General features: G+C 46.5%; 1 protein-coding gene across 2 annotated transcripts in view; it reads right to left on the bottom strand.

Annotated features, from left to right (window-relative positions):
* The window catches only part of CUNH2orf76 (chromosome unknown C2orf76 homolog), a 61779-nt gene that overhangs the window by 6737 nt on the left and 34898 nt on the right, over nt 1-20144 (bottom strand). Inside the window, exons 3-5 of one of the 2 annotated variants that reach the window (XM_055604677.1) lie at nt 15285-15335; nt 8841-8878; nt 5252-5333 (exon numbers count right to left, since the gene is read on the bottom strand). In XM_055604677.1, the coding sequence (XP_055460652.1) occupies nt 5252-5333; nt 8841-8878; nt 15285-15335 (171 nt within the window). The remainder of the gene's footprint in view (nt 1-5251; nt 5334-8840; nt 8879-15284; nt 15336-20144) is intronic. The other variant, XM_055604680.1, reaches the window with a different exon arrangement.

Genomic DNA, 20144 nt, shown 5'->3' with positions numbered 1-20144 from the left:
TTTACACAGCTGCTGGGAACCAAACTCAGTTCCTCTAACCTATACAACAAATGCTCTCACCCACTTAGTCAATTCCCAGCCCCAAAGCAAAGCACTTTATCTACACAAGTCCACAAACAAAAATGGGTGCCACTGTCAGGTGTGGAATATGCCACGGGGTCCCAGGAAGAGGAAGGGCTGCAGAGGAACCTAGTCTTGCTCTCTTCTCCCAGTTCCCCTCCCAGCCTTTCTTTTCCAATTCCTGCAGAAAGTCAGAATGACACATTTATCACACTGGCATTATTCCCATGGCAACTGGCTGTGATAGCAGACTGACAGCTCTTCAGCGAGATCAAGGAGTGAAAAGGGAATGAGCGCTGACTTTGAGTTTGTCTCTTAAACCTCTCCGAAGCCTAGCCAGACGCAGGCGGGAAGGAAAATTCTCTAGAAAAATCATACTTGACAACTCCACTCTGCCTGTAATTTCCTGTTGCTCCCGGGGGACCGTACGTCCTCCCCCAGCTATAACCAAGGCTCGCTCCCCAGAGGGGACAGAACACGGCTCTAGGAAGCAGAGGAAATTGTTTCTAGGAGGGACCCGAGCTACCTTGCCAGGTCCAGAGGGCATTTTGGGGATCCCTGGATCACTCCAGAGGTAAATCCATTTGAATCAAAGGCTTAAAACAAGAATGGGGAAATCGCTCATTCTGTAAGCATCAGGCCCTGAGTCCCAGCCTCCAAATCCACGTTTTAAAAAGGTCAGATGTAGTGGCACACTCTTGTAACCCCAGCACCGGGAGAGCGAATACAGGCAGGACTCGCTGGCTGGCCAGCCTAGACCACTCAGCGAGCTCTAGGTTCAATGGGAGACTCAGTCTCAAAAATAAGACGGCGGTTACATGAGGAAGACACCTGACATCAACACCTGGCCTCCCACAACCCACACAACTCATACACAAGCACCCACATAGAGCATGCACTCAGGGCTTGCACACATACACACAAATACACAAACACGCAAAGTTTTCAAAAGTTGGTCTTAATTACAGGGAAGGATTTTTTTTTTTTCAGGGAAGGACTTAAATCACAAGAATAATCAGAGAACACAAAGAAGGAAAGAAAAATCAGTCACCCAGGACAGCATCTCTGTAACTCAGGCGTGTGACCCTTCCTCCATGCATACCTACAAACATGGACTGTGTGTATTTGTTATTTTAATTATTTAAATATTGTTATGTGTGTGAGAGTAGGCCTGCACAGGTGGGGGAGGGGCAGTACAAGCAGTGGCCAGAAAGAGGGTATTCAACTCCCTGGAGGGAGTTCCAGGCACCTGAGTGCGGGCCACCCAGCTGGTGTGGGGACGAAGACCATAGACTTTTGGAAAAGCATCCGGTGCATACAACTGTGGAGCCATCTTTGCAGCCCCAGGTGCATGTTTTAAAAGAAGATGATGCTGTCTCACAATTTATTCTTCATCCCTGAGGCAAATATGCACATCAGTGATTCAGACAGGAAACAAGAGAGGGAGCCCCACTGCCCTTCAGAAGGGGGACCTGAGGAGGCGGGTTTCTCTTGACTTAGGAAAAGATACAACAGGAAGTAGTCCTGACTGCAGAACGTGAGAGGAAGTGCATGCGCTCAGCAGATGTGCAGGAGAGAATTCTTTCCCATGCTATGACCTCCCTGGGGCTCACCAATTTTATGCATGGCTGCCAATCTTATAACAGCTGCTGGTTGTCTGAGGTCACCCAGATGGACGTAAGGGACAGAAACAAGTTGACCTGAGGCCTTGGAGGCGAGGGTGCAATTCAGTTTCTTGGCTCTGCTATACAGACAACATCATTTCAACCTGCAGCTGCCACCCTACCGAGAGCTCGGAAGGATTTCTGACATGCCAACCGCTTCTTCAACCTGTATACTTTTTCATGTACGCTTTCTACACTAACTACCTGTAGTCATCTGTAGTCATCTGCATGTGTGTCTGTGTGTATTTGCACATGTGTGCAGGTGCATGGGTCTGCATGCCTGTGGAGGCCTGATAACAGGCATCTTTCTCAGTCATTTTCTACCTTATTTTTTAATGTTTTTAATTGTGTGTGTGTGCGTGTGTGTGTGTGTGTGTGTGTGTGTGTGTGTGTGCTGTAAGCTGCCCAGCATGTGTGCCAGGAAGTGAACTTGGGTTCTCTGCAATGTGTACTCTTAGCCTCTGAGCCATCTCTCCAGTGCCTCCACATTATTTGTTTGAGATGGGATCTCACTGATCCTGGAGCACAGGAACGAAGTACCCTGGTTGGCGGGTGAGCTGGGGATCCTCCTGTGTGCACCTCCCCAGCACTGAGGTAACAGAAGTGGAGCCATCACACCTGGCTGGTTTTATTTGCCTCCCTCCCTCCCTCCCTTCCTCCCTCCCTTCTATTTTAATGCAGGTGCTAGAGATTGAAATTGGGTTTTTGGCCCAGTGGGTGCTAGAGATTGAAATTGGGTTTTTACCCAGTAAACACTTTACCAGCATCTCTCCAAGTCCTGCAGAGTTTGTTACCTTTCCTTTAGGTTTGTGTCTTATTTAGGTCTTCACTGCCATGATAAAGACCATGAACACAAGCAAACTGGGGAGGAGAGGGATTATTTCAGCTTACAGTTTCATGTCATAGTCCATCAATGAGGGAAGTCCTGGCAGGAACTTGAGGCAGGAGCTGATGCAAGGGCCAAGGAATGCTACTTAACTGGCTCACTCTTCATGGCTTGCTCAGGACCACCAGCCCAGGAGTGATGCCATCCACAGTGAGCTGGTCCTCCCACATTAATCATCAGTCAAGACACTGTACCACAAGCTTGACCACAGGCCAGCCTAGTGGGGGCATTTTCTCACTTGAGGCTCCTGCTTCCCAAATCCCTCTAGCTTATGTCAAAGCTAGCCAACACAGCTGGTTACCACTGTCAGGGTCACATTTACCACCTTTGCCCCTCTAAGGCATCTCCTTTGAGGTCACGAGCTCCTGTCTTTATGAGATGCTAAGATGGCTCACTGGTAAAGGCATCTGCTGCCTTAAGTCCTAGGTTCCACTTCCTGGGATGCGCAGAGTAGGAGGAGAGAACCAACTTCCACAGGCTGTCCTCTGATCCCCACATGCCAACCATGGTGCATACCTTTCACACACACACACACACACACACATACATACATACATGCATGCATACAAAAACATGCATAATTTTTTTTCTTTTTCAAGAGAAGGTCTCACTCTGTAGTTCTGGCTGTCCATGAACTCACTATGTAGACCAGCTGGTCTTGAACTCACAGAGATCCACCTGCCTCTGCCTCCCAAGTGTTGGGATTAAAAGCATGTGCCACTACACCTAGCAAGTAAAAATATTTTAAAATTATTTTTACACTGTAACATTAAACATTGTAACATTAAATCTAAATTTCTTTTTAAATAAAGACTGAGTTGAAGATTTGAGATTTATTTCCTAGAAACACGTAGTTTTTGGCCAATTCATTTCTTCCCTATTTACTTGAGAGATGTCAACTTTATTAATTTTCCAGTTTGCATTGGAGTTTTACATTGCTTTTCACCAAGCTACTTGTCCATTCCCACATCAATATCAGTCTATAACACTCCTTTCGGCTTAGGCTTTTAAAGCAAGCCAGGCTTCCTCCAGGCTCTAGAAGTCTCAATTAAAGAAGAGCCACCTGCTATAAAAGCAGCATTTGAAACACCAAGTGTCAAGTTACATTATTTCTCACCAACACAAAATGAACATTCAATACCTATCTGATACATGACTTTTTCCAAGTAGAGAAACATTTCATTTGTTTATTTGTTTATCTGTTTATTTAGTTATAGAGAGGCTCTCAGCAGGTAGTCTATCTTGGTCTTGTAGTTGTAATGCAACCCAGGCTGGCCTGAACCTCGTGTCCTCGAGCCTCTGTCTCCCCTAGGCCAGGATAAAGGCATGCGCCACCATGCCCAGAAGGGAGTCATTATAAATAGTCACAAATCTGATTTTACTTCCAGGGAACTTGATCCTGGATGAAGTTACAGAAAATAATGTATGCACCAGAGACTACAAGTCCTGTGCACAATTCATGGAGACAGAAAAATGATTTCTTAATTTCAAATAACAAAAATCTACTGTATTCACAATATGAGCAGGCACTAATTGTTGCAAATTTATAGACTTAACACAGAGATGTCATTTATGATTTTATAACCTGACCTTTATTTATCAGAAGGAGAGCAAGAGCCTGTGTGTGAAGAAGCCAGAGAGGACATCAGTTGTCCTGCTCACCATCTACTTCCCTGGAGACAGGGTCTCTCACTGAACCTGCAGCTAGGCTGGCAGCCCGCAAGCCCTAGAGACCCCTCTCTCCACCGCCCACACTGCTGTGCTCACAGGTGCATACACGGCCACACCCAGGGTTGCTGGGGATCAAATCCAGGTCCTCACGCTTGCACAGCACGCTCAGCTGCCCACCGAGCGAGCCATCTCCCCAGCCCCTTAGCCTATTATTTTAAATCCTATCCCAATGGAACGATGTGAATTCCTGACGTCGGTGAGTGAAAGTCACTCACGGACCCATATGGCTTTGCAGTGTAGACATCACTGTCTGTGCCTCTCACCTCCTGTACATGGGGACCTACAGAGGAACTGTGCACTGTGACACTCTCGTGCTCCCTAACCTCAGAGGTGCGTCACAGGCGGCATGAGCCTTCTGCTCAGACCTCCTAATATTCACACCTCACCGTATTTAGTGAAGGCAGAAGTAGAATAACAGTGACATCTAATGGCCACAAAGCATTTCTTTCGCGTAGAACTGAACATACACTGGGTTGAAAGGCTAACTCGGGTAATTTCCCACCGCACACACCAGGCTTATAGTTTAAATTTCACAGCGTGGCTGGCCCTGCGAGTCTTGAGTGACTATCAGAAGTTACGTTGCGTGTTGTACAAACATCTCATTTCGTTATTCTACATTAGTTTCACTAGGTCCATTTCTCTCCAATAGCGCCGATAACAGTCGGCAGTTATTGTGCTAATAGCCTGTCAATCATTTAAAATGACCCTCACCAGAGTTCTGAGCAAACTGGAAACGAATTATTTGTATTCTGCACATATGCAGTTCCCTTGGTCAAACGACAAGAACACACAGAATTCTCAGCACAGGGGCAATTACTTTGCTGAGAATTTTCTAGATACGATCAGCCAGGAGCCCTGGCACACAGGCCAGAAAGCCCAGTGGCCCCCACCCACCAGTGTCCCTGCTCACCTATTCCTGAGTCCTTGAGGGTTCTGTCTTCCTTTAGCAGGAGTGTGTCATCGTCCTCCAAACCCAACACAAGCTCATTTGTCTAAGAAGAAAGAGTATCGGATGTGAGGGCGATCTGGCTGCGACATCTGTCACCCCATTGATCGCCAGGGTTGATTCGGCTGATCTGGCTGGCTAGGCGGGTGTCCCCTTCCTCCCTCACCACTCCATGTGCGTCCCTCCCGAAGCTGCGCGCTCAGTCGAAGAGGACGGTCAAAGAGGACAACCTTCCCCGAATAGAGGAGGACCGGTCTTCGGTCAAGGGTATACGAGTAGCTGCGCTCCCCTGCTAGAACCTCCAAACAAGCTCAAGAAAGAGTATCACTTGATAAGAACACATGGTCGTGACATCCCGCAGACCTGAGAGCGTTACGAGGAGGGGCTAGGGAAACAGTCAAACCAGGGTTACAACTCAGGCTCCCTCAGTGCCCAGCTCTGTGTGCCCAACGCCAAAAACTTCTCCAAGCTTTAGGCACCTTGCACCTAGAGAAAGGGAGAGAAGTGCAGGAGGATGTGCGGGGATCTAGCGCGACCCTCAGTGCTGTCTGCTGTGACCAGGCTGCATCCCCACCACAAGAATTTGGGAGGAACTGCAGAGGTGCAGGCCCAGGGCACAAGGCTCACCAGAGGTGGAACTAAAGACTCACCCCTGACAATGTGACTTCTGAGAGAAGCAACTTGGCCTTAAGTGGCCCCAAGGACACATAGTTAGAAGTGTCCAAGCTGACAAAGATTTCAGCCTATGTCTTATTAACTGTCACATTTCTGTGTGATTTGGAATGGCAGCGGTGGTTGTTCTCCAGTGATATTTACAATTCTAGTTGGGCACCAGGGGAGACAATTTGGAGTTGTTGTCTTCCCCTGAACAGCACCTGGAAGTGACTGAATTGGCCTCACAGTGTCACCTGCCAATCAGAATTCAGCTGTTTAGTAGTACATTCTAGTTCCATGGGGTGGGGAGGGGTGAATGAAGGCTGGAGAAGGGGTGCATGTGGAATGGAGGCCAGAAATCAGTGTTATGTGTCTTCCTCAATCCCCACTCCACCTTATTTGTTTCGACAAGGTCTTTTGAAGAACCCGGAAGTCACTGATTAGCTGGACTAGCTGGCCATGAGCCCTGTGCAAATTATAGTGCTTGCTAACACACCTGGCCTTTCATGTAAGTTTTAGGGATCTGAACTCTGGCCCTCATGCTTGCAAGGCAAACGCTTCACTGATTAAACCATTCCCGAAGCCCAGTTTACCCTATTTCTACAATGTGTTTGAGACAGACTCAACAGAAAGGTCTCTCTACTGCCTAAACAGAAGCCCCACAAGCCAGAGGCTGTGTTCCATGGTTTGTGAACTTGACTTGCTACAGAGGGCCTTGAACCCCAGAGCACTCCCACTGAAAAATAAATTCATGCTTTATTAAGAGACCTTTTAGAACACAAGAGTCTAAATTCTCCAAGCACATGAACAGCAAATACTGGAAATCCTCCTCTCCCCTATGGCCAGCTGTGGAGCTCTTCTCTGCAGAGCCTGTGCCTGCCCATGTATGCTTCCTGACACCACACATGCGTGGGTGTGCCTGTAAGCTCCGCTGTGCAAACAGAAATGTACCATGTGCTGTATTCTAAAGTCTTACTTTTTTCTCTCTTAAAAAAAAATATGGCTGTAGGGTTGGAGAGATGATTCACTGTGTAAGAATGTTTTCTGTGCAAGCATGAGGACTTGAGTTCAAATCCCCAGTCCCCTCAAAAAACCGAAGGTCTCTGTGACTACAGTGCCTAAACAGGAGTTGTTTGGGTTTACTGCCTTCAAGCCTGATTCTGGACCCAGCAAGAGATCCTGTCTCACGGGAGCATGGTACAAGGGGTTAAGAGTAGGGAGGCAACACCCTCCTCTGGCTACTGCACATCCACACACGGGGGAGGGAGGTGCCGATCCTAGCATTCACCGCTCTGCTTCATGATCGTAAAGCCTTGCCTTCCCCTCCAGGACGCACTGTACCCCACACTGTGTTTCAGGTCTATAAATGTTCCAGAAAAGTCTCTCTCTCAAGGTGCTCTGTCAGGTATGCTGTCATACAGCATACCTGACAGAGCATACAGCTGGGAGGAGAGTAACTAATAAAATGCAAAACAAAGCCAAACCTTGCCTTCCCTACTGTTTAGAAACCGGAACAAAACTGCTCCTCAGATGCAGCCTGTGGGCAGACTGGCAGAACATTCCGGTACCCATAAAAGGAGCAGATGCCACACTGCAGCCTCAGACAGGCGTGAACCCAGCGTTCTGAGACACCGTCAAGTTTTCATATGCAATAAATGCCGCCATCCCTAACCTGAAACAAGCTGACACTCTCGGCCACTTGCTCTCGTCATCTGACACACATCTATCTTGAAAGCTTGAGTTTACAACTGGACCAATGGCTTGAAATAAGAATGAAATGAAATTAATTCATGAATAAATACTTCACCCAAAACTTAGGGAGGGTCAGTGAGATGGCTCAGAGGGCAAAGGCGCCTGGAACCAAGCCCGAGGAGCTGAGTTTGATCTGTGGAACCCCGCTAGTGGAAGGGGAGAAGAGAATCCTGAAAGCTGACCTCTGAGCTCCACAGATGCACCATGGCACGCACATATGAATAAATATATGCAAATGAAATAAAGGTTTAAAAAGCTATAAAATTCTATGACCCGGGCATCACACATTAGGTTCTAGAGGCGTAAAGAGGTATGAATGAGATATTCAGGGCTGGGACGTAGTCCAGCCGGTGAGCTGTTTGCCACACAAGTGTGAGGCTCTGAGTTCAAAAGCTGGGCATAGTAGTGCATGTCTACCCCAGTGCTGGCAACGTGGGGAAAGGATGAGCCTGGAGATAAGCCAGCCAGGTAGCTAATCACGAGCCCCAGGGCCAGTAGGAGATCCTGCCTCGGAGATAAGGTGGAAGCTCTACTTGGTAGCAAACCCCTTTAGCCCTCTCGAGACAGAGACAGACAGATCTCTGTAAGTTTGAGGGCAGCCTGGTCTACAGAGTGAGTTCCAGGCCAGCCAGACCTCCACAGTGAGACCCTGCCTCAAAAAATACAACAACACATGTACATGCATGCACACGCCTGTCTTGTACACACAGACACACACACAAAGGTGTGTCCCCCGTCCCTGAGCAGTTCGTATAAGAGTGAGCTGACAGTTTCAATGAAGAGTCTGAACAAGGCCACTGAGGCTCAAGAGAGAAGAGGTCCCCCTCCCATCTGGGAAGCCACCTGTGGTGGCAGCTTCATCAAAACCTTACACGAATACCTCAAGAACATACAAATGAAAGCACAGAGCACATACGCACACACCTCTCTTCAGGTAAGAGACACTTTGGAAGGGTGGCCTGTGCCTCTGTGGCCAGCACCACACACCTCCAAAAACATCATTTCCAGAATAGGAGAGATTTTACACACATATCCATGTGCTTACTACCAATTCTAGCAGCTGGTGGTGTAACAGAAACCCCACCTCCAGGATCCCCACCCACCTACCCACCAGGTACCCCCCCATCAGATACTCCCATACACATACCTTTGCTTTGTGAGCTTGATGAAGAATCTTTAGTGTATCTGAAAGAGAAAGAAAATAAGTTCTTTCTTCACACAGATGTACCTAAAACCTCTGTTGTAATTACTAGATGAAGTAACTGGAATAGCCGAAACCTTCCTCTATGAACATACCTATCTAAAATCTGTTCTACTGTAAAAGGTAATGCATTTCAGCAAGTCATACACATTATAGGAGACCACAGGTAGAGTTCAATGGTGGAGTGTTGCCTGGCATATGAAGGTCCTGGGAGGAGAAGGGAAGGATGGCTGGGAGGAAGGAAAGAGGAAGGAAAGGAAGAGAGAAGAACAAGAGGGAGAAAAAAAGAAAGAGGGAGGGAGAGAGATACACAAAGATATTTTAAATTGTTACGTGTCCAACCTTTTCACATTGAGAGAGATGAAATTGTTATCTACAAAGCTCACAATTGAGAACCATCCAATTACAAAAAAGAAGAAAAAAAGGCCTGTGGGTCAGAGCCCTATGTGGGCTCCAAGTTTACTCTTTTGATATGCAGCACTGCAACACTGTAGTCTGAGGACTCTCAAGGACCACTAAAAGCTGAGTGAACAATTAAAAATCCATGTATTAATCGTAAGTTAAGACAAATGACCAGCCAGGTTCATGTATGTGTGGTAGCACACATCTTTAATCTCTGTATTCAGGAGACAGAGGCAGGCAGATCTCTAAGTTCCAGGCCAGTTCCAGGGCAAGTTCTGGCCAGGGCTGCATGGTAAGACCCTGTCGTTAAAATTTAAAACAAACAAACAAAAACCCACGTAAGTGAAAAAAAAAAAAAAAAACACTTAGTGGTTTCATAAAAACCACTAAGCCCTTAGGGTAGTTATAAGGCCTCCAGGTCAGATGATCAGGCTGAAAATGTGCCGTTACCTTCAGAATTCAAACATTAGGAGTCATGAGAGAACACCAGTGCCCCAAAGACGCCAACATCTGTTATTTCTTTTCGTGTGTATATGTGTGGACACATGTGTACAGATGCGTGTGTGTGTGTGCCTGCACATGCATGTATGCATACACGTCTGCATGCATATATACATGCACATGTGTGTACGAGTACATGTTTGTGTATGTGCACACACATGGAGGCCGGAGGCTAGCGTCAGGTGACTTCTATTGCTCTCCACAGTGTTTACAGACAGTCTTTCACTGAACCTGGAATTTGCACACTCTGCTTTACTGGCTTGCCTGTGAGTCCCATGGAGCTCCCTGTCTCTGCTCTGGCAGAGCTGGCATTTTGGGTATGAGCCACCACGCCAGCATATTATGTGAGTACTGGGGGGTCAAACTCAGATTGCTGCGCTTAAGAGACAAGCTTTTTACCCTCTGAGCCTGCTCCATTTGAACCTAACTCACTCTAAGTCCTGTGCTGAAAGCAGCTCACTGTATTTTCACCACAGGCTATTTCTCTCCACTTGGGTGAAACTCAGGCCCTGGATTCCCTGCTGTCTGCCTGTGGTTGAAGATGTGATCTGAGCTTCCTGATCAGATGCCCATGGCCATGCTGCCCCACTGTTATGGACTCTCCGTCTGGAACCACAACCCAGTATAAACTCCTGCATTTAAAAACATTTTACAAAGCCCTCCAACTCTAAGGTAATCGGCCCCTCGTTACCTAGCAGACACAGGCATTCTGCATACTTGAATTATAAAAGTTTCTGGTTCTCCACTTCATTTTTTAAACCATTTAATTACAGTATCATGACTGCGATGTATGCTTCTATCTAAATAAGCCCCCAACAGTTCACTAAACTTCATTCTACTGGTCACAATGTAATGAAGACTCTGTATGAAGGCAGGGTGTGCTACGCTCATCTCAGCACAGTGTAAGGGGACTCGTGGCTCCTCCATCCTCCTTTGGCATTGGACTTGAACATGTGCTCATCTACACTGCGGGCAAGCACTCGCGCACTGTGAATTACTCATTATTTTCAACAGACTGGCTGGGGAGACGGATCAGCCAGTAAAGAGCTTGTGGTCCAAGCAGGAGGCCCTGAGGCCCCTCCCCAGAACCCATGTGAAAACGCTGGGTTTCTTGGCACTGGGGAGGAGGTGACCAGAACCCTGGAGCTCCCTGGCTGGCCTAGTCCAGCCAGGTTCAGGGAGAGACCCTGACTCAAAGTAAATAAATAAGGTGGAGAGTGCTACAGGAGAGTACCAGATGTCAGCCGTTGACCTGCACACACCTGCATACGTGTGCACCTCCCGCACACATATGTACACATACCAATACATCCATACATAAATACGGAGAGAAAGGCATCAACTGTCATCTATTACAATATTTTTTATTACTGTAATTTTAACACTAGCTCGACACCCTGGGACCACAACTACAGACTCTTTAACAAACCTATTTATCTAGTTTCTTAGGTAACTAGTTTGTGTTGGGATGCATTCATGCCAAGGCATGAGTGTGGGTCTCGCAGCCAGTTCTCTCCTCCCACATGAGTCCTGGTGATCAAACGAGGTGATCAAGCTTGGGGTTTAGTGTCTTTCTTTACTTGCTGAGCCATCTGGCCAATAACTCTTGTTTTTTTTTTTTTTTTTTTTTTTTTTTTGAGACAGGGTCTCACTGTGTAGCTCTGGTTATCTCAGAATTCACCATGGAGACCAGGCTGGCCCCCAACTCAGAGATCTGCCTCCTGAGTGCTGGGATTAAAGGTTGGCTTAACCCTAGACTCTGAAGAAATAAAAACCAATACAACCTAAGCAAAATATGATTGTCAGGAATATAAATATACCCCAAATACGGAAGTAAGTTTACATTGGACCCAGAAAAAAAAGCAAGCATGACTTTTAGATTATCTACAATTCTGAGTTTCCTACTGTATTCTTTTTGTCACTAAAAGTCTGTGTTGAGACAAGGGAGAGGCCAGCAGAAATTTATTTTAACTAAAAGAAGCTTAAGGTGTGTAGATTCCACCTGCAAACTGTAATCTGACCTTAGGAGCATTAAGCGCATTCTACAGGTTTTGTTACTGAGCTTTTTAAAAGTTGTGTCTGGTAAGTGTGTGTGTGTTTGCACATGCAGAGGCCAGCACTGAAAGTTGGGTTTTGTTCTCCAGGTCCCATCCACCCTGACTTAAAAAAAAAAAGATGTGTGTGTGTGTGTGTGTGTGTGTGTGTGTGTGTGTGTGTGTGTTGGGGGGGGTGCCCACAAAGGCCAGAAGAGGATACTGATCTGCTGGAACTGGAGTTACAGGTGATTGCGAAACATTAGAACTGGATGCTTGGAACTGAACTCAGATCCTTTTGTTGTTATTATTGTTGTTTTTAATTTTTTTTCTTCACAGTTTATTCATTATATATCCGGATTAAAGCCCCTTCCCTCAACTCCCCGAGTCCCATCCTCCCTCCCTTTTTCCCCTATCGACTTCCCCTAGTCCACTGAAAGAGGGAGTTCTCCACTATTGCCATCTACCCAGAGCTTCTTAAGTCTCATCAGGACTGCCTGGATCCTCTTCCTCTAGGGCCTGGCAAGGCTGCATCATCAGGGGCGAGTGATTAAAGAGCAGTCAACTGAGTTCATGATAGAAGCAGCCCCTGATTACCTCACTCAAAGATCCACATGGAGACTGAGCTACCAATCAGCCACATCTGAGCAGGGGATCTAGGCCCTGTCCATGCATGGTCCTCCGTTGGTGCATCAGTCTCTGCAGGACCCCCTGGGTTTACAAGGTTGGTCTCCTTGTGGGGCTCCTGTCCCCTCCATGTCCCTCTAATTCCATCCCTCTCTTTCTCCATAAGACTTTCTGTGCTCTGCCCAAAGTTTGGCCCTGAGTCTCTTGTAGCCTTCACAGGAATACACACATACAGCACCCCCACACAGACACATATGCAAATAAAAATAAGATCTTTTAAAAATATAAAACAGGGGCTATAAAGGTGGCTCAGCAGTTAGGAGCACTTGCTTCTCTTACAGAGAGTCCGAGTTTGCTGCTAGTTCCCAGTACACACATGCTGGCTCCCCACTGTCCATACCTCCAGTTATAGGGAGTCTGACACACTCTCCTGGCCTCTGTAGGTACAATATGTACATGGCACATTTATATACATACAGGCAAATACACACATCACAACAACAGAGAAAATGGGGTTCTGGGTGTTTAAAATAAATAGCATGTGTATTGTAGAGTATATAATATACCAGCCCATGCACTGTTCGATTTCATACCGCCTTAAAAACACACAACGCTAGCCAGGCATAGTGGCACACACCTTTAATTCCAGCACTCAAGAGGCAGAAACTCTCTGGGAGTTTGAAGCCAGTCTGGTCACGTGGATCTCTGTGAGTTCCAGGGCAGCCGGGGTTTCATAGAGAGACTCAGTTTCAAAAAACATTCAGTCAATCAATCAATCAATCAATCAATCAATCGATAGATCGTATTTAAAATCCTGTACACAAAGCAGAGCATCTGCAGAGACTCATGAAGTCAGGATTATCGTGTCCAAACGCACAGTGGCTGCGCCCATGGGATGAACAGCTGCATCATCAGACGGAGACACTACTTAAATGGGAGCAAGGTCTCAGAAAGCACTAACACTGGTGGCTGTCAGAGCCCTTCACCCCTCAGCACAGGACCAACCAGCAGAACTGCTCAGTACACTGCCCTGTTCCCACAGGCCGGACCAGGTGAGCACGGCAGATGAAAAGCCGGCACCAAACCTTTCCTAAGGGAGACAAAGCTACTGACCGTTACACATCCAGACCCAGCCAAAGAGCCTCTCCCTCAGGACCTACTGGCTCCTGCAATCCCTTCTCATCTTTCTGCCGGTTCACCTAAATATGCAGAAATGCTATGACACAGTGGGGTTAATGAGACAGATACTTTCTACCCCAACGAGTCTCTGATGGTTACGCTACCTTATACTATGTTTATATTGTTGGGTCTACGTATGGGCACACAAGTGTGTCTGTATGAGTGTGGAAACCAGAAGACAGCATTGACTCTCCTTCCCTACAAGCCATCCACCCTGTCACGCATTCATTCATTTATTCATTTTTGAGACAGACTTCCTCACTGGCCTTGGGCTCCCTGATTACATTAGGCTGGTCTGGCCAGCAAGCCCCAAAATACAGGTGTCTCTGCCTCCGAAGCCCTGAGATTATAAATGTGCCATTGTGCCCAGCATGTTTTATATGAGTTTGGAGGACTGAACTCAGATCCTCACAGTTGTTCAACAAGCACTTTACCAAATGAGCCATCACCATCTTCCCTGCTTTCTTTTTTTAAAATTTATTTATTTTTATTGTATGTGCATGGTGTTTAGCCTGCATGTACATCTGTGTGAGGGTGTCAGCTCTTAGAGTTACAGAAAGTTGTGAGCTGCCATCTGGGTCCTGGGAATTGAACCAGGGTCCTCTGGAAAAGAAGTGAGTGCTCTTAACCGCTGAGCCATCTCTCCAGGCCCCTCTCTGCTTTCATTATTCTAAAATTTATCTTTTTGAAGGAGCTGAGACGGCACACATTTGCCTATACACACACACACACACTACAATATGCAAAAAAGGGAAATCATATGTAATTTGCAGGTGGATTCACATTTACGATTTTGAGATTCTATTCAAGGCATTCTCCTTCAAAAGCTGTGAAGGCCACAATTGAGAAACTTCATATTTACCTCAGTCTGCTTTTTATTCCTTTCTCTGCTTCAATACTGAGTATGTAAATGCTTTAGGTCTCATAAATCGAAATACTTCCCACTCGGTGCCTCTGCCTCCTGCCTGGCTGTCTCTGTGACCTCACAATTAGACTATGGGTATTAAAATGCAGGCGCACGGAGATTGTGATTTTGAAAGGCTGTAGGTCATCGGTTGACCTATCAGATGGAAACGGAATGAAAAGCCGCTCTGGAAAATGACTTAGGGTTATAAAAAATTTACACTTTCAAATGTCTGCACTAATTAGCGGGAATATTTATTGGATATGCTGCAACTTTCAAGCACTGTCTCAAATCAAGTTTGCTGAGTGCCACTCTACTGAGCGAGAGGACCTAGATGGTTTTATAACAAATAATGACACAGAGCCTGTGGCTTTAGTGCTGCAGTTTTACTTTGTATTGCATTTCATTTCTTTTGCATCTATGTATGTGCACGCATTTATGCCAAGCATGCTATTCCCCACAAGCATGCCACTTCCTATACATTACAACTGAGGTTCCCAGCATGCTGCAACTACTCCTACACTCCTTTAACAACCGTATCACACACAAACACTTATGTAATATAGATATTCAAGCTGGAGCCTTGCCCATACTAAGCATGTGTTGCTCCCTAAGCTGTGGCCCCTGCTCCTCCATACTGACTTTAATTTAGAGTAAATTAATATTTGAACATCACATTTGAATTCATGTAAACAACAATAATGCAAAATTATATATTTTTTAAATAATAAAAGAATTGGTTACCATATTTGTAATTTCTGAGTGGTGGTGGCAAGCCGGTCCTCAAAGGGACATCTGCAAAACAAAGTAATTTTTCATTATATTGAAATAGGATGTAGTATCTGCTCTCCAAGACCCAAACGGGGTCTCATGTAGCCCAGGCAGTCCATGAACTCCATGTGTAGTCAATAAAACCTTGAACTTCTGACCCTCCAGCCTTCGCCTCTCAACTGCTGGGATAACAGGTGTGTTGCCATGCCTGGTTTACATGGTGCTAGGGTGGAACTCAGGCACCCCCAACTGAACTACATCTCCAACTACAGACTAAACTAATTTGAAAAATTGGACAAAATGAAGCTAAAGCAGCATCAAATCCAGGGGTCATTTACTATAACAAACCCATCCCTGTGCTGCGGAGCTGGCAGCCACTGACCTGAGAAGTCAGTGAAACTATTGAAAGAACGATTCCTGCGGTAGGGAGAGGCTCAGTGAGAAAAGTACCTACTGCGTAAGTATGGGGATCCACATTTGGATCCCCAGACCCACAGAGAATGCCAGGAATAGTGGTAGATTTCTGAGCTCCCAGAAGGGGAGGGACAGATCCAGGAGGACCCCTGGAGGCAGGCAGCCAGCTGAGCCCGATAAAGGAGGTTCAGATTCAGTGAGAGGCCTTTCTCAAAACACCGAAGGTGGAGAAAGATAGGAAAGATGTTGGACACTGACCTCAGACCTTCGCACAAATGTGTGCTCAACTGAATGTATATCTGAGCACACATGTGCGGACACCCATGCCAACAAGTGTAGTGAGGATTCTGGTTCCTTTAAAAACCTAGTTATATTGGAAATATGTTTTCGTTTCAATCACAGGTGTGGGGTATGGGGCTGCTTCAGACTGACCGCAGCAGCTGGCTATGATGTGTCTCGTGCTCCAGCAGAGATGTGATTTTTCCAGCTGATGATAGTTTACATTTTGAATTCTGGGGACTCTTCAGAGGGTATAAATGTGAGAGCCCCAGAGGAGCTCTGGCAGCTGCTGTCCCTGCTGAGCCTTTTGTTGTTTGCTGGGTGCTGGTTGGAGAGATCATTACAATGAAGGCTGGACTGGCCCCAAGGAACTCGATGCCCCGAATCAGCAGCAAATAGTCTAAAAAGAGCTATACCTTCTTCCTCTCTTTCCCTCTTTCTCTCCTACCTAGTGTTGGGGGGTTGGATGGGATTGGGGTAGAGAAGGGTGGTAGGTAAAAGAACCCAATAAAGTAACGAAAAAGTATGGTTACAAACAAGTAACCACATTACACATAAAACACAGTCAACACCACACACAGAAGAACTACTACTTTATTAAATACAAGGTTCTCTACGAACACTCAAAACATGGACTATCATGCATGTACGAGCTATTATTATTATTTTCATATCATTGATGTCTGCTTAGCACATAAATCAGAGATGCTTTTGAGGGTCTTTGGCAACTACTGGAAACCAGTGACCCAGAACACTATTACTCCAATACCATATAAAATAAATATTCTAACTCAGCAGAGGATATGCAACAATACAGAGTAAACATTCTTTTAAAATCTATCCCAAATCCCAATATCAGTTTTAACTATTAACAGCTGATGATACAACACCTACAAAAGACAAGTTTTGGCAAATACCAAAACATGTAAGACTAGAGAGAGGGCCCAGTGGGTCAAAGTGCAAGCCTGATGATCCCCAGAACCCACAGTGAAACGAGAAAACTGACTTCTGAAAGCTGTCCTCTGGCCTCCAAATACTGTGGCACACGTACATGTACACTCACACACACACATCACACACACATAAACACACTTGTATGAGTCTGCACATACACATGTGTGAGAAATGACATACAAAGGCACCAGGTGAAGCAATGTTCACAGTGGCAACCATCTGGGAAAATCCAAATGACCTTTGGTAAGTACTTGTTAAATACAGTGTAATCTGCACAATGAAACATTTCTCCACTGTAAAAGAAAATGAAGAAGCATTCTGCCAAGGTAAGATTTTCAAAATATATATGTCAAGGGCAAAGAGACATAAGGGGAATATGTAGGCACCACGGAAGCAATAGAGGGTAAAACGGTAGTATTTATTTTGGGGCCAACAAGCAATAAGATGGCTCAGTGAATAAAGGTGCTTGCTGCACAAATCGGGTGACTCCACAAAGTTGTCCTCAGATCTCCACATGCACATCAGGAATGTGCACTCTCACACACACAAGATAACAAGTTAATAAGAAGAAGGACACGGGTTGGTATTTTCTTGTCCTGGCATGGGTGGTGCTCTGCTCAGACGGACAAGAGAGGAGAATTTTCATTGTATTCCAATATGGTGAACACATTAGGTACAACAGAAAACTGAAGAGAACAGAGATGTGGCTCAATGGTAGAGTCCCGTCTGACATATACAAGGCCTAGGTTCGATATCCACTCTGGGAAGACAAAAACAAAAGAAAGCCAGACAAAGAAGCAAACAGAACTCACCCATCTGAATAAGAAATGTGTTCAAAGGGCATTTGCCTTTTGGAGGGCCAATAACACACAAAGTAAATGTATCCGTTTATCGTGCCTACACCAGCTATCCCCAGGGGGACAGCAAGCAGTCACCAAGCCCCCACTAAGGCAGGCAGCCAGGTCCTGCTGTGCTCTTCAGAGCTGCTCGCCCCGCCTGCTGCACATGAGACTCACAAGCCCAGCACAGATGGGCCAGGCTCACAGCAGACCGGTGAATGTGTACACTGTGTGTGAGAGAGACAGTGAGAGCGACAGACAGAGAGAGACATGACAGACAGAGAGAGACATGTGGACACACGTGCAGCCCATGCATGTACATGTCGCTGTGTATATAGGCGTGCAAGGCGCATGTGCACGCATGTGTGTAAGGGGCAGAAGTTGATGTCGAGCACCTTCCTCAACAACCACCATATTTTTTGAGACAGGGTCTCTCACTGATCACGGAGCATGCTGAGCCAGCCAGCCTGGCTGCCCGGTGAGCCCCAGGATTCGCCCTCTGGCTTCCCTGTGCTGGCATGTGCCACCATGCCCAGCTGTTATAGGCACTGGGATACACATTCAGGTCCTCACACTTGTAGGGCAAGCACTCTACAGACTGGGCCACCTTTCTCATGCTCCCACAATTTTTACACACAGACAGTGCAGTCCTTACCCAGATCCCAACAAAACGCTTCACAGAAATAGAACCAAGACCTGCATTCCTGTGGAGCCGCAAAAGCCCCCCAGTAGCCAAAGCTTTGTTGAGCGAAAAAAAACCCACCAGAGGCATCATACTGCCTGTGTTCAAAGCATACTAAAAGCTAAAGAAACACAGACAAGAGACTGGGGTGGAACTCAGTGGAAGGCTTGCCTAGCATGCATGAGGCCCTAGGCTTCCATCTCAGCACAGGATAAACTGGGCATGATGACACATGGCTATAATCTGAGTACTTGGGAAGTTGAGGCAGGGGAATTAGAAGTTGGAGGTCATCTTTGACTACACAGAAGAGCTTGAGTCTGACCTGGGCTACATGAGCTCCTATCTCATAAATATAAATGAATTTTATTTTTTCCAGATTTATTTTTACTGTTGTTAATTGTGTGTATGTGGGAGGGCATACACACATGGCTCGGGTCCCCTGGAGCTGTAGATAAGGCAGTTGAGAGCTGCCCAACACGGGTGCTGGGAGCCAAATTTGTCTCCTCCGTAAGAACAAGAAGAGCTCTTAACCTGTGAGCCATTTTTCCAGCCAAACAACATACTTCCATAAAACAAACAGTATGCAGGCTGGGAGGGAGGGAGAGAGGGGAGGGAAGAGGGGGAGAGGAAGGGAGGGAGGGAGAGAGGGAGGGAGAGGGAGAGGAAGAGAGGGAGGAAGGCTGGTGGGAAGGGGGAGGGGTGAGAAGGAAAGTAAAGGAGAACCCATGTATTTAATGTTTTGCTCTGAGCCAGAAATGGACTCCCTGAAAGCGTTCCAGTGAAGAAGGTCTGGAGCTACTGCCTTGTCGTAGAGATGCGGAGAGAGGGGCCAGGAGCAATACACCTTTCTTTACATCTCAAGTCCACTGTTCTGTCCACCAACAGTCCCGTGGGCACCGGCTCCTTGGATGTTGCTACAGCCATGCTGGTTTACCTAAAACGTCTCTATTCTCCACTAATTCAAAAGTCCCTGGAGATTAAGACACCATGGGCTGTCTTCTCAGACTGTTGGGCAGCGCTCAGCACAGAAGGTAGGGCAGAGGCCACAGCCTGCTCGCCTCACTGTGTGGTAACTACCTAAAATTCGCCCCTGGTATGTGGCAGGCACTCGTGAACCCCAAAAAGGAAGAAACACTGTCAAATTCCATCACCTGGCAGTTTTGAGCACCAAGGCTCCAAGAAGGTAACTAATGAAGCCCTGGTGGCTGAGGCTGGGACGGGCCTGGAACGTGCGTGTGTGTGCACATATGAAACAAAAGTTAATGTTAATACAAACATAAACTCATCCATGCAGAAGAATTCAGTACAAATGATACAGAAACCCCACCCTCAGGAATCAAGGACTAACTCCTTGCTCTTCGACTGCAGACTGTGCACACAAATAACTTCCAAACCGTGGACGCTGGGCCTGGGCATGGGCGCAGTCGGTAGAGTGTTTCCTAATATGACTGACACTCTCGAGTTGATGTCCAGCACTGCAAACTGAGACATGGTCTATGCCTCTACCTCAAAGACCTGGTAGGGAGAGGCAGGAGGAATAGATGCTCAAGGTCATTCTCAGTTCTGTAGCCAATTTGAGAACATACTGGGATAAGTGAGACCCTATTTCAGAAAGAGAGAAGGAAGGAAGGAAGGAAGGAAGGAAGGAAGGAAGGAAGGAAGGAA

The sequence above is a fragment of the Psammomys obesus genome, unplaced genomic scaffold (genome assembly GCF_907164565.1).
Source record: "Psammomys obesus unplaced genomic scaffold, mPsaObe1.curated_primary_1811, whole genome shotgun sequence".
Taxonomy (NCBI): domain Eukaryota; kingdom Metazoa; phylum Chordata; class Mammalia; order Rodentia; family Muridae; genus Psammomys; species Psammomys obesus.
Note: the sequence above shows the minus strand (reverse complement) of the source record. Positions and strands in the feature narration are given on the sequence as shown.